At 45.5% G+C, this 12,479-nt stretch overlaps 1 protein-coding gene across 1 annotated transcript in view; it reads left to right on the top strand.

The window, feature by feature from the left end:
• The window catches only part of SYNGR3 (synaptogyrin 3), a 37,973-nt gene extending 25,497 nt beyond the window's left edge, over positions 1-12,476 (top strand). The window contains exons 3-4 of the mRNA XM_032762775.2: positions 1,455-1,597; positions 6,827-12,476. Coding sequence (XP_032618666.1) covers positions 1,455-1,597; positions 6,827-7,036 — 353 coding nt within the window. The 3' untranslated portion in view covers positions 7,037-12,476. The remainder of the gene's footprint in view (positions 1-1,454; positions 1,598-6,826) is intronic.
• The last annotated feature ends 3 nt before the right edge of the window (positions 12,477-12,479 follow it).

Raw genomic sequence — 12,479 nt, 5'->3', positions numbered from 1 at the left:
CATGTTCTGCAGTAGGAGAAATTGTTGTGCTGTTTCCTCAAAGTATATTTAACACAATCTCAGGAACTGAAAGACTTGGGCGTGTGTGCACATACAAATCTCTGCGCCAAGAAAAACACTGCTTTGTTTTGTACTTAAGAGCCTCTGGCAAAGTAAAATAGGAACAAACAAGCTTCGTTTTTCTTTCCCCACGGTCACAGAGTGACTTTGCAGCCAGCTGGCCCCACAGGTTTATAGTCCATGACTTGCTACATTCCTTTTTAAGAGTCAGGATTCCTCAGACTCCTGCCTGACAGCGCTGCGGCCCAGTTCCCAGTGTTCGCATTCCTGTCGTGCTCCAGCGCTTTGAAATTGTCAGTTAGGTGGAAGGTAATTGCCATGGACAGTCAGGGTTTCACCTGGAAGCATAAATGCCTGAACACGGACACCCTGTGGGGCTCAGAGATCTGCTGAAGGCAGTGACAGTGGTGTTTGCTTCCTGATAGGAGTTGCTTTCCCCCAAGACCTTAGTACCAGCTACTGATGCTGTCAAGTGCCTGGAAGGGAGGGATCTGCAGTCTCAGCCAGCCTTGAATTCCAGTAGGAAATTATCACCAGCTTTGTCTTCCCTGTCTCCATCAGGCTACAGAACGATAGCCCGTTTATGTGAGAGCAGCAGAGAAGAGAGAGCCTGAGGCCATGTGGTTCCCTTGGTGCTGCGTGGGCAGATTGGGGAATCGGTTCACAAAAAGAACAGTTCATTTTCCTGCTTTTGCGTGTTCCTTTTGCAACGCACAGAACCAAGGCCCTGAACCCTTGGGGTCAAGGGTAAGGGCGTTGACCTCACTGACCTGGCCACGTTCCACCTCTGTGAATTACAACCTGGCTTTCTAAGGGCCCACTGCCATTTCCAGTTACAACAGCTGCCACTTTCTACCCAGAGGTGGCTGCATTAGATAGATGGGTGAAGCCATCTCCGAGCATGGTAGGAACATGAACTTAACAGCCCAAGGCTGCAGTCCTTAGTGGTGTGGATAGACCCACTGAGCACAACAGGACTTCCTGCCTGGGTAGGTATTTCTGAGCTCTAGCTCTAAATTTGTTTAAAATTCTTTGAGGGCCTTTGGGATGAAAGGTGCGATAGATACACCTACCAGCGTTGGCCAGGATTGTCAGAAGGGACTGGTGTTTCAGCGTGCCTCTGTCCTTGGGGGTCCAGTTGGAAATCTAACTAGTTTTAAGATGAAGCTCAGTAAGTTTATGCAGGGGATGATATGAGGGGGTTGTCTGCAATAGCAGGGGATTGGGCTCCATAGACACCCAAGGGCCCTTCCAGTCCTATGTCCTGGCTTCCCGTGAAACCCTGAAAAAGGGGCCTGGTTTTCAGAGAGCGGGAAGGTCTGCGGTTCTCTGTGGTGCATAACAGCAATGCCAGTTGGCTGTGGCCCCCACTAACAGCCTTCCTTCTCTTCCAGGTTTGTGGTCCTTCCTATGGTTCATAGCTTTCTGCTTCCTGGCCAACCAGTGGCAGCACACACCAGCCAGCAGAGAAGCGTCTCAAGGAGCAGATGCCGCCCGGGCAGCCATCGCCTTCTCATTCTTCTCCGTCCTCTCCTGGGTGAGTTTAGGTTCCAGATGCTTAGCTGATCACAGATATGTGGGTGGGAGGAAATCATGGCCTACAGGAAATAACCAGCAGAGACAGGGGTGCCCACTGCATTAGATTAATCCGAGGCACATGGTTACCAGGGCCGTGCTAGTCCTCATCCTTGGCCATGTGAATCAAGTGATGGGTCCTGCACCCAGTGGAGCTAAGGGCAGGACTCCTATGGCCTCAGTGTAAGTGGATCTGTGCCCTCGGCCGCTGAGTGCCGAGATCTTAATGCTTTACGGAGTTAAGAGTGCGTCTCTCATTTTATTCAGGGACATGTCACTGTGCGGGGAGTTCCTGGGCACAGAGGGAAATCCAGGCTCTGATTCTCTTTCATGGCTGAGCTTCAGCAGGGAAAATCTTTAGGAATGTTTTTATGGCCAAAAGAACAATTTGGGGCCAACAAATCACATTGTCCAGAGAACAGTTGGAATCATTGTCTCAGGGACCGATTAGCTACCCATGTATGAGTTATGGTTTGGGGACCCCAAAACCAGTCCTGCCACAGTGCAGGAGGATGAAGTAGCAGGATCACTAGAAACCTCACCATGGTGCAATGGGATACCCCAGATATCTCACCAGAGCTGCACTCACCCTGCCATCACTGTCAGTTATCACATTGATATTTTTCTTCATTCCTGGGAATTTCAGTGGTCTGATCAGTCAAAAGGCTGCAGTGACTCTGGGAAAAGCCAGGCTTCTAGTTCCCCAGGAAGGGGCATAGCAGTAGTTGAAGTTGTAGTGCAGATTGGCAGGTTTTTACCGGGTTCTGAGCAGGTGGGAGAAGACGCCTGCATCGTGTCCGCAGTAGCTCCCACCATAGGCGCTGAGCAGATGGAGAAATACCCGTCTCAGTTTTCCTAGTATAGACAAGCGCTAAGTCTATGTCTGTCCTGCCTGCTCTGTGCTGTGAGGTGGGAGCGCTGGTAGCTGTCATCCTCCAAGGTGCCACTCCCACGCCAGCTTTCCAAGCATGGTGCTGGGCCTTAGCTGTGTAACCGGGCTACGTACAGCTCCATGATCATTCACCCCCCTGGTAGGAACAAAGAGTTTGCAGCAGAAAGGGCCCAAGGGTGAGAGACAGCAAAGGTCACGAGGGAAAAGAAACAAGGAAATGAAATCCGATTTGAGCACAGCCGAGCGGCAGAAAAGAGAATTAGGAAATGTGATTTCGGGAACCGAGCTTCTGCCCAACAATGATGGTTTGTAATAAAGAAATAATTGCAGTGCAACTATAGTGAAACCACTAACCCTCTGAGGAGTAAGGCTGAAACTTGTGGGTACTTGGCTGAATAACTCCCTTTAGTCTGGGAAATTCCAAACTTCCCCCAGCCTCCCAAGCCCCAGTCCTGTGGAGTGCTGAGTGCCCCCACCTGCCACTGAAAATAGCGAGCAAGCCAGGAAACATCATCATTTCAGTGGCCATAGTTAGAGCTCGGTGAGTGATTTGATTTCAAGAAACAAATCCCCAAACCCACAGAAATACTTCCCAGCTACTAGCCCATCCGGCGAAGTGCCAGAGAGGTTCCACTTCCCAGAAGCCTGCTCTGGCAGGAAAATTGTCTTTGACTGGGCTGTGCAGCAACTCTCTGAGATGACCTAACTCGGCTCTCATTGTACCAATGGGAGGCTTTATCACTGATCATTGACCTATCGGGGAGCAGAGCAAGACCACTGGTGAGTGTGTTGGAAAATCCCTCCCCTCCAGGACAGATATTCTCAATTTCTGCCTCTGGGCCTTGGTTTGATTTGTCAGCTCTTCCTGCAAACACCAAGGGCGAGAGAAATGAAAGTTAAGCAAAGTGTGCTTCCTTTAACCATAAAAGACGGCAATAACAGAAGTGAAAGAACGAAACACACAGTATGAAAAACCAGTGTGAGCGCAGCTACAGCAAGCCCTGCTCTGCCTTGTGCCTCAGAGCATAACAGGCCCATGGCAAGAACTGATCTCCTCAGAGCAGCCAATTAATATAGGTAGGACAAGTAGTATGTATCCCCCAAGATAGAATTGGTTCAGGATACCCGGACTCTTGCGAAGAGTGCCAGGCGATTTTTCAGTCACCATCCAAATGCACCTCAGTTTTACATCTTCCTCTGCAAGCCAATCAGCAGCATCCCCTAACCCACGTACTGCTGAGGCCTAACACGGCTTAGCTTGCGAGATCTGACAAGATCACAGCCGAAGGTGTCCTGCCTGCAAATAGCATGAACGAGCTGCTTTGCTTGTCTCCCTCAGTAGGAGTCATCTATCAGCATGATGCTCCTCTGGTACATGAGTGTCATGTTGCATTGCAGCAGTACTTTACCCAGAAGATGTGCCAGATATGACAGCAAAACTGATAACTGCCTGAATTAGACAGGCACCGTGTACAGAAAGCTAATCTCAGACCCATCCCTTTGGATGCCCTGTTGGAGTTCACACCTCCAATTGGTGACACAACCAGACTGGGCATGGCCATCCAGCTGAAATGATCTGTCAGCCAATACTCTATGTGCTTGGGTTTGTGTGTAGGGGAGAATCTGTGCTCCCCCACACTTCCTGTCATTGCCCACGTAAGCTTTATATGGGGTCCTGAGCATGTTACCCAGTGAGATCTGCAGTAAATCCATCATCCTGCACTATAGGAACTGGATCATCTCACACAAAGGATAGTCTGGGGTTCTCCAGCTCCCTGTATCCCAATAAATCTTTTTTCATCCCAGCTTCCCTGTAGCCCCACTGAACTCACAGGCCCAGATCTCTTTATTGCTACACTCTGTATTTAATGTCGCTGTCCACAAAGATGCACTGGAAGAGATGCCCTCCCCATCCTATTGGCCACTGGGCAACCTCCCTCCTTGCCCAGACCACCACCACTCAGCCTGGCTGTTGCGTCTGATGTGTTGGATGGATGGGGGCTGACCCAGATGGGCTTTTGCATGGGTTGAGTTAGTTCCATTTATGCCCAGTGATGGGCGGACTTTTGGGCAGCTGCTTTGCTAAAAACGGTGCAGTCCATTGCCCAAATACCCTCTCGCAATATACAACCCCATTCACAGCAACCCACTCATTCTTGTTCGGGCCTCCCAGCAATGATGGCTTTTGGGTGCTCCCTAACTGGGGCTGGAATAGCATAAGTGACCCAGCAGGGAAAGACTGTATATCCCCATTACCAATCCTTGACTGATGAGGAGAGGCTGAGGGAACTGGGATTGTTTAGTCTGCAGAAGAGAAGAATGAGGGGGGATTTGATACCTGCTTTCAACTACCTGAAAGGGGTTTCCAAAGAGGATGGATCTAGACTGTTCTCAGTGGTACCTGATGACAGAACAAGGAGTAGTGGTCTCAAGTTGCAGTGGGGGAGGTTTAGGTTGGATATTAGGAAAAACTTTTTCACTCAGAGAGTGGTGAAGCACTGGACTGGGTTACCTAGAGAGGTGGTGGAATCTCCTTCCTTAGAGGTTTTTAAGGTCAGGTTTGACAAAGCCCTGGCTGGGATGATTTAGTTGAGAATTGGTCCTGCTTTGAGCAGGGCGGTTGGACTAGATGATTACCTGAGGTCCCTTCCAACCCTGATATTCTATGATTCTATGAATCCGCCAGCCAGCCAGGCTCCCTCTAGCAGTTCAGCTTGGGACACAAACAGTTCGCTCTCCAGTCCATACCCCGAGCCTTTTGGCTAGTTTTGCAGTCGAGCGCAGCTCCTGGCAGCACCTGTTGTGCTCAGGGCTGGGGATTCCTCATTGTTCTCAGCGGAAGCTGCTGGGTGCTAAGTGCACCGGCCCAGTTTGTCGCTGCACTGATGCTGTGCCTCAAGAGCAATCCTAGGAGTTCATACCAAAGCCAGCTCCATGGCTCCCTGTAAAATCCTTTCCCAAGGTGAATGAAGCCTTTCATAGAAGCTCTGGGAAAATTTTGCTCCCAGGTGCACATGGCTGGATCGTTATTCTCTCCCCAGGTGGGTCCCATCCTGATGTCAGTGGGGGATTCAGAGTGAAGACTATGAGAATAGCACAGATCTGCAGCCATCACTGACATCCTTTTAATGAAACTGGCTAACAGACAATCCAGTGAAGCTGAGAACGTTTTGTGCAGTTACCCAGGTGTTGTCACAATTTTGAAGTGGTTCGACTCTTTTGCCACTCAATTTTTTTTCCTCCCAATCAGTGCAGAGCTATTCTGACATTGAGCCCGCTGCTGTTGCTAATAAACCCTTGTGCTTTACATAATCAATACACAGAAACTAAACAGATATTACATGGGTGCTGCTAGTATATCAAAGTGAGACATGGCAGAGACGTTGTCAGCAGCTAGGCAGTTTCTGCAGGCAGTTTTCCGCAAGCCTGTCACGTGTAAACTAATTGAATTGTTAATGAACCAGCCTGAAATAAAAGCAGGTGTGTCATTCTTGCAGCGCCACTGTTCACATCTCCCACAGTCTATGACTTGAATATTTGCAACCTCAAAAAAGGGTCAAAGAGTCTCTGGAGAACTGACCTACTTGCTGGGTTTGTGAGACTACAAGATTTGACTCAGTACAATGACCTGAATTCTGCCAGTGGTTATAGCAACGCAAGCCCAAGAGCAAGTGGCTCTCAGGCTCTAGAGGCCAGTAAAAGCTGTCTCAGTCTCAGAGGACCTTGTACTGCCCCCACACCTGGCTGGCCAGCCAGGGTGGGAACATCACCCAACACTGACTGGCTCTGGAGAGCTGGTTCCACTGACCCCAGGCAGCGAGGCCCGCCATCCCCAAACAGACTCTGGCTTTTACCTGGGGGTGTGGGGAAACACGTCTTTTAGCCTCATGTTAGTCATTGCAGTTGAACAATTGGTTACCACGCAAGGGGCAGGCTCCAGCAACGTAGGCTGTAGCCCTGCTTCCCTGCTCGGCGGTCGGGGCTGTGCACACACTCAGCAACGGGTGGTGGCCCCTGGCCTGTAGCAATCACAGTCTAAGGCCTGACATGCACAGAGGCTAGGGAAGGGGAGCAAGTAGTAGAGTCTCTGGCAGCAGCAGGGAGAAAGTGGCCTTTGGATGTAGGCGTGGGAGGATGGGGCTGGTGGTACCTTGCGTAGGGGGCTGGACGGGAGAAGGCACACACACCCGTGTAAGGTGACGAACAGGCAGATGAGGGTGGGACCATGAGATAGGAACACAGTGTCATGAACCGCAGATGCCTTCACTAACTCTCTGAACTCCCTAATCCTCATTAAAGGTTGCCCTGACGGTGATGGCCATGCAGAGATACCACCTGGGGACTGACATGTCTCTCTTTGCCACGGATCAGTTTGCCACTGACCCCAATACAGGATACCCAGGATACCCCACTGGCAGCGGCATTGAAAGCACGGAAACCTATCAGAGCCCCCCATTTTCTGAGACCATAGACACCAGTCCAAAAGGTTATCAGGTGCCGACTTACTAAAGGACGGCGAGCTCAGCACGGTCATGTAAAAGAAGACAAAGGTCTTCTCATGGTGCAGTACAATTAACTGGTTGATTGCAAGTGTATTAAGTACCATTTCCTTAATGTGGCAAGTCAGTGCTGGGTAACTTACTATTAGCTAGTTGTGCAGTGAATTCTGTACAGTAGTATTGGTTCTTGTCTTACCTAAGGGTTTTTTTATAAAAGCAGTGTTCCCTCTAAGTCTGAAACAGAAGGAAGGTTGCTACTACACAAAATACACGTGGCAACCACAAAAACACCACCACAATTTTCTTTGACTTGTTTAAATGCCAAACGTTAGCAATGAATTTTGCTGAGCACCCAGGAAAGTAGACAATAATTCTCCTGTTAGAATACACAATAGCTGATGAGTTGATGGTTATCTCATTCTTCCAGAGCTAACACAGAATTGTTCTTGTTTTGATGAACCTGGGGTTGCACACACAGCGCCCGTTCATTCTAGCCTCATAGCTTCCCACTGCGAGAAGCCACTACAGAGCTTTCTTGTGCTGCATAGAAAGTAGTCTATGGAAAGTGCCAAATTTAAAAAGAAAAAAGAATCATCTCTGTGTTGTTTCTAATTTGTATATATGTACTGTACAAAATAACTGAACCGATGTTGCAAACTTTAGCTTAGGATTCAGGCATCACTGGTTTTGCTTTTTTTAAAAAAAAACCCCGTTGAATAACCGAATCTCTTATCTGCTTCAACTTTGTATGTTTAGGATATTAAAAATTACCATTTCAACTTGGTTTGGAAAACAATTCTGCAAATGATTTGTCTGCTAATTGGAAAGACCACTTATTAGTGGGAAATATGGTATGTTACTGTTCAATGCCAACGTTAGGTTTGTCACACTAAACAGCTTGCAGATTTACAATGGGTTGCTACCAGTGATACTGAACAACTATTTACTCTATAATTTAAAGTTGCCGACACAAGTGGTGTGGACATGTTAAAACACAGTGACTCAACTTTAAATCTAATCAATTGGAAAGCCTGGCCTTGATTTTGATATTGGCAAGTGCCACCATCTGCCATTAACAAGCAAATAAATTCAGGTGTGAATATATTGTTACACTGCAGCTGCTAGAAATATGTAAATCATTCAGATGTTATAAAGCAAGACTGAAAAGCCATTCAGCTTGATAGCATGAGCAGTAAATGAAGAGTAAACCATGACCCATATCTTCAGTTAATGTGAGAGAATTAACCAAGTGAGTTAATATAAAATGTGAAGGGGAAAATGTTTGAATTTTAGTTATCATCTGCAAAACGATCAGCTTATTAGAATCAAATGAATGTAAACCATACAAAATCCAGTAGATCGTCTACCCCAGTAATACACTGTCCCAGGTTATCCAGCTGACCATGGTGGTGGTTGTGCAGCATTTTCTCTCTGACGACAAACTTCAAGGATAGCAGACATCTGGATGAGTTAAATGTTGATGCTCCTACTGCCATGATGGGAGCTTTGCTCTGTATTTAAGATGATCCATTGCTAATCTGGATCAATTTGATTTGGTTAATTTGTTTGTTTTTTTTAAACGAGAGCCAGTTCAAAAGTATATTTCTTGTTTGCAAAATGTGTGTGTTAGTGAGGCAGTTGAAAGGTCTTGTGACTTCTGACCTCATGATGAGCACCTAGTTAAAATGACTTTCCCCCACTTTTCTTGTAGTAAAAACCATTTTGTCATCAATGCAACTCATTTCAACAGCTATTTAAATTGCAAATAAATATGTTAATTAACAGTGACACACAGTCATAAGCAGTTTCTGTCACTGACAAAATGGAGTTAGTTGAACTCCTGACTATCCAGAAAGGATTAAATGTGCATTCCCAGTGAAAGTTACATTTACTGCACCTGAAAGAGGCAAGCTTAGCTGCCAGTGTCTAGAAAAATAAACCGGAGCAGGTTTTTCACATTACAGTGACAAAACTGAAAACTTGTCCCTGTTTAGCTTCGGTCATTTTTGGCGCTGCTTTGAGATGAATTTGCATCCAATCTGACGTTCCAAACACCTGAGAATTTCTGCATGACTGAATCCCATTGCCACAGGGTTCCTGTCCCAAATAGCAAAGGAGCTGAGGACAAGCCACAGATTGCTGCTCTTCTTTAAGCCAGCCACTTCCTGCTGGCCTGAAGCAGGGAGATGCAACAGGCAAATGCATTAGGGAAGGTTGCAGTTGACAAGAACACACTGAGAAACCCTCACATTAAGAGGACAAAGAACATCTGAATCCCAGTACATTATACACCTAAGTTAATTATATGACCATTGTGATTCTCTACCAGATCAGTCTTGCGGGGGGGGGGGGGGGGGAGACGACAAATTATTTTCCTACAGGGTACAGTAGAGCCGTAGCAATATTTTCCTTAGAGGGAACACTGAAAATTTAGCAGCACAAAACATACTTGTGTTAATATTTTAGCAAAATTATAATCAATTTAAATGTTTACTTAAATTGATTGTACATGTGAGATGTTTGTTCAGTACATTGTATTTTTTCTAACTATATACCTGTTCCAGAGTTTCCTTGTAACTGTAAAGAACTAAGTTTTGTCTGACTGCTAGAACTGTCCTGCTCAGTGGTGTACACGTGCTAAATATTACAATATGAATGTAAGCACCTGACGCCTACATTGCATTGTCTCATTTTTTCCTCCCCAACTGGAACACTCAATAGATTTCCGCTGAGGTCTGTACAAGAGTCCAGTCAATGCAAAAAAAAAATATACCTGCACACAGACACACCAATAAGGACTGGCCTTGAGGGCAGCAACCCTAAAGTATTGCATGAGGAACAGAGGCAAGACAACGTGGCTGCGACTTAACACCTGCAGGCATTAACTTCACAATCAAGGGGCACCATTGCTCTCCTCAGGGCCACATTTCATTTTCTAATCATCGCTCAAATAGTCACTATGTTTAATGACACTTTTAATGTGACCCCCCATTAGGAAACTAGCTACTTTTCCAGGTTTGGGGAGGTGGATTGAGCACCAGGGACATTTTAGTAGTGGCTGGAAAGCCGTGCAGATTGTTACTGGCTTAGAATCAGAGGTGTACAAAGCTATAACCTACTCAGTTAGTGCAAGGTTCGATTACAGCAGCACTCGCTCAGCTGAAGGAAGTCCTGCCCTTCCCTCTCTACTGCTGAAACCCTTCCCTGTCCCCCCGTTATTCCACTTTCTGCTGCACTGGTGCTTAAGAGAATAAAAGCAAGTGCCATGCTCCAGCCTCCATGGACTCAAAAGCTGATCTGCCTTTAGTGTTGGGACAGCAGTGTGGAAGCCTGGGTAGTCACTGCACACTTGCTGCCCTGTGTAGGCAAGTGATGAATTACACTTGGCCCCGTGAGGCTGTTTTAGCCAGTCACCTCAGAGAAGCGTAATTAATGTTGTATTGAAATACGCAAGTCACACCTGCCTTGGAAACAGTATTTACAAAACTTTTAAAGACATTTTTCTGGCTTGTTTGCCAGCATGGTGAACTTCCTGTTTAACTCTATTTTACTGGGTAGTAGCATAGATTAGTAGTTGGTAAAGAACCTTCTGAATTAGCAGATATGCTCAAAGGTAGCATCAGACATCTGACCTCACTGCAGCCAGTCATGAGATGTGCCTACCACTTGCATTAAATCCTGTTTCCAAGCAGGCTGCCAGATTCCAAGGTGTTCCCTGTAGCCATTCCAAGTGTTAATAGTGCTGTTTATTAACTGTTGTAGCACATCTATGTATCAGTGAATTGTGAAGTAAACTAGTCTACACAGATACAGATGTAATTAAATAGATTCTTATGGACTATGGATAGCAGATTACTAGATGTCAGTGTCGTAACTGTAGTATATTATTTGTGGGTTCCCATATTACTTATTCAGACACCACTTTCTCTTTCCTATTATTCTGTTGTAAATTCACTGTGGTTCAGTACCTATTAGCTGCTTTACTTGTAACGATCCAGACCAAATCTTATAAGCATGCCAGGATTTTGCTGTGAATTTGAGTGTCATGCCAGTCGCTCTCCAAATGCTGTTTTTGCAGGCTGTTTACATATATACTGCATCGTGTTCCCTGGAGATCTCCAAAAACCCAGTAGATAATTTACCATACAGAGGGCCAGTTTATGCTGCTCTCAGGCTAGTCTGCTGAAAGCTTCTGCATTACTGTTAGCATGAAGTTTGGGTGTAAAGAATAGAGCTTTAAAAAAAAAAAAGTCACATATGCCTTGCTGGAGAGTTGTTCTATAGAAATAGCCTTGATACAGGATGCCTTGGTGCAGCAACACCGAGGTTAACAAGCAAACAGCGTGCTTTTGTGTAAGCTTCATTGTTGTTTTCGCATGTTCAATATCGTAGGGTCGAAAGAACAGCTGTATATTGGCAATGTCTCACTGAGGAAAAAGAATCATTTCCTACCTTTTCATTAGTCCCAGTGAGTAAGATGACATGATAAACTGAGGTTTAGTAGAAAAGTTTGGTTTTTTTCTTTGTCCGTAACAAAATGTCTTTAAAACAGTGTACAAAGTTTGGTCCCTGTGCTAGTAACGTCATCACCACCACAGAGTTATGTTTTGTTTTTTGCACAGATGCTTTGAAGCAGGCCGTTTCCTGGCCTGTAAAGTGCACACAGTACTTACCCTACTTCACAGCTATGTTGAAGATCAGTTCATGTTAATACTTAGCACTTGCTATTCTAACATGTACATTTCCTATTGTCCTCAGGTCTGCATTCCCAGTAATTCACACTCTCTCTTCTCTCCCACCACAAATCAAAAAGTTAGTGTTTGCAGATTACGTTTCAGTTCTACATGCTGCAGGTGTGATACAGGCTAACTTTAAGGACATCATTTATCACAAAGTCATTTCCATGGAACCAGTATTTCTTTTATATAGAACTACCTTAAAATTTCACAAACTCACTTTTTGGCCTTTCTTCTACAGTATGTGTGTGTAGGGAGCCTGTTAGACCATTTCCATTATACATTTATTCATGGTACTTTAACAAACAGTGCTTCTTGGGGCCATTCGTGTCAAAACAACCCTCACAAATGAGGCTTAAACGATGGCCTTTTAATGTGTCAACTTGAAGCCCAAATTTAGCTGCCTGTATTTTGTTGCAATACGCATTTAAACCTCAGATTCTTTAATAGTTTTTAATATCAAACTGATACCAAATGTGGTTTGCGAATTTAATTTTTTGCAGATACCTCTTTACAAGCAGACCGCTTCAAAGCGTTGCAGTTGTCAGTAATCCTACGTGCATTGTAGTATAGAGTGGACTCTGTATGGGAGTAAATAAAAATGTTTACAATTTTTGTACTGATCTTTTGAAAGAACAATCTGTGACTGTGTATTTTCTGTGTCCGTGTACCAACTGCAACTTATTTTCAATAAAGATTTAAAAATTAATAGAAGTG

This window comes from Chelonoidis abingdonii, chromosome 9 (genome assembly GCF_003597395.2).
Source record: "Chelonoidis abingdonii isolate Lonesome George chromosome 9, CheloAbing_2.0, whole genome shotgun sequence".
Lineage (NCBI taxonomy): Eukaryota > Metazoa > Chordata > Testudines > Testudinidae > Chelonoidis > Chelonoidis abingdonii.
This window is presented reverse-complemented; position numbering and strand designations above follow the sequence as displayed.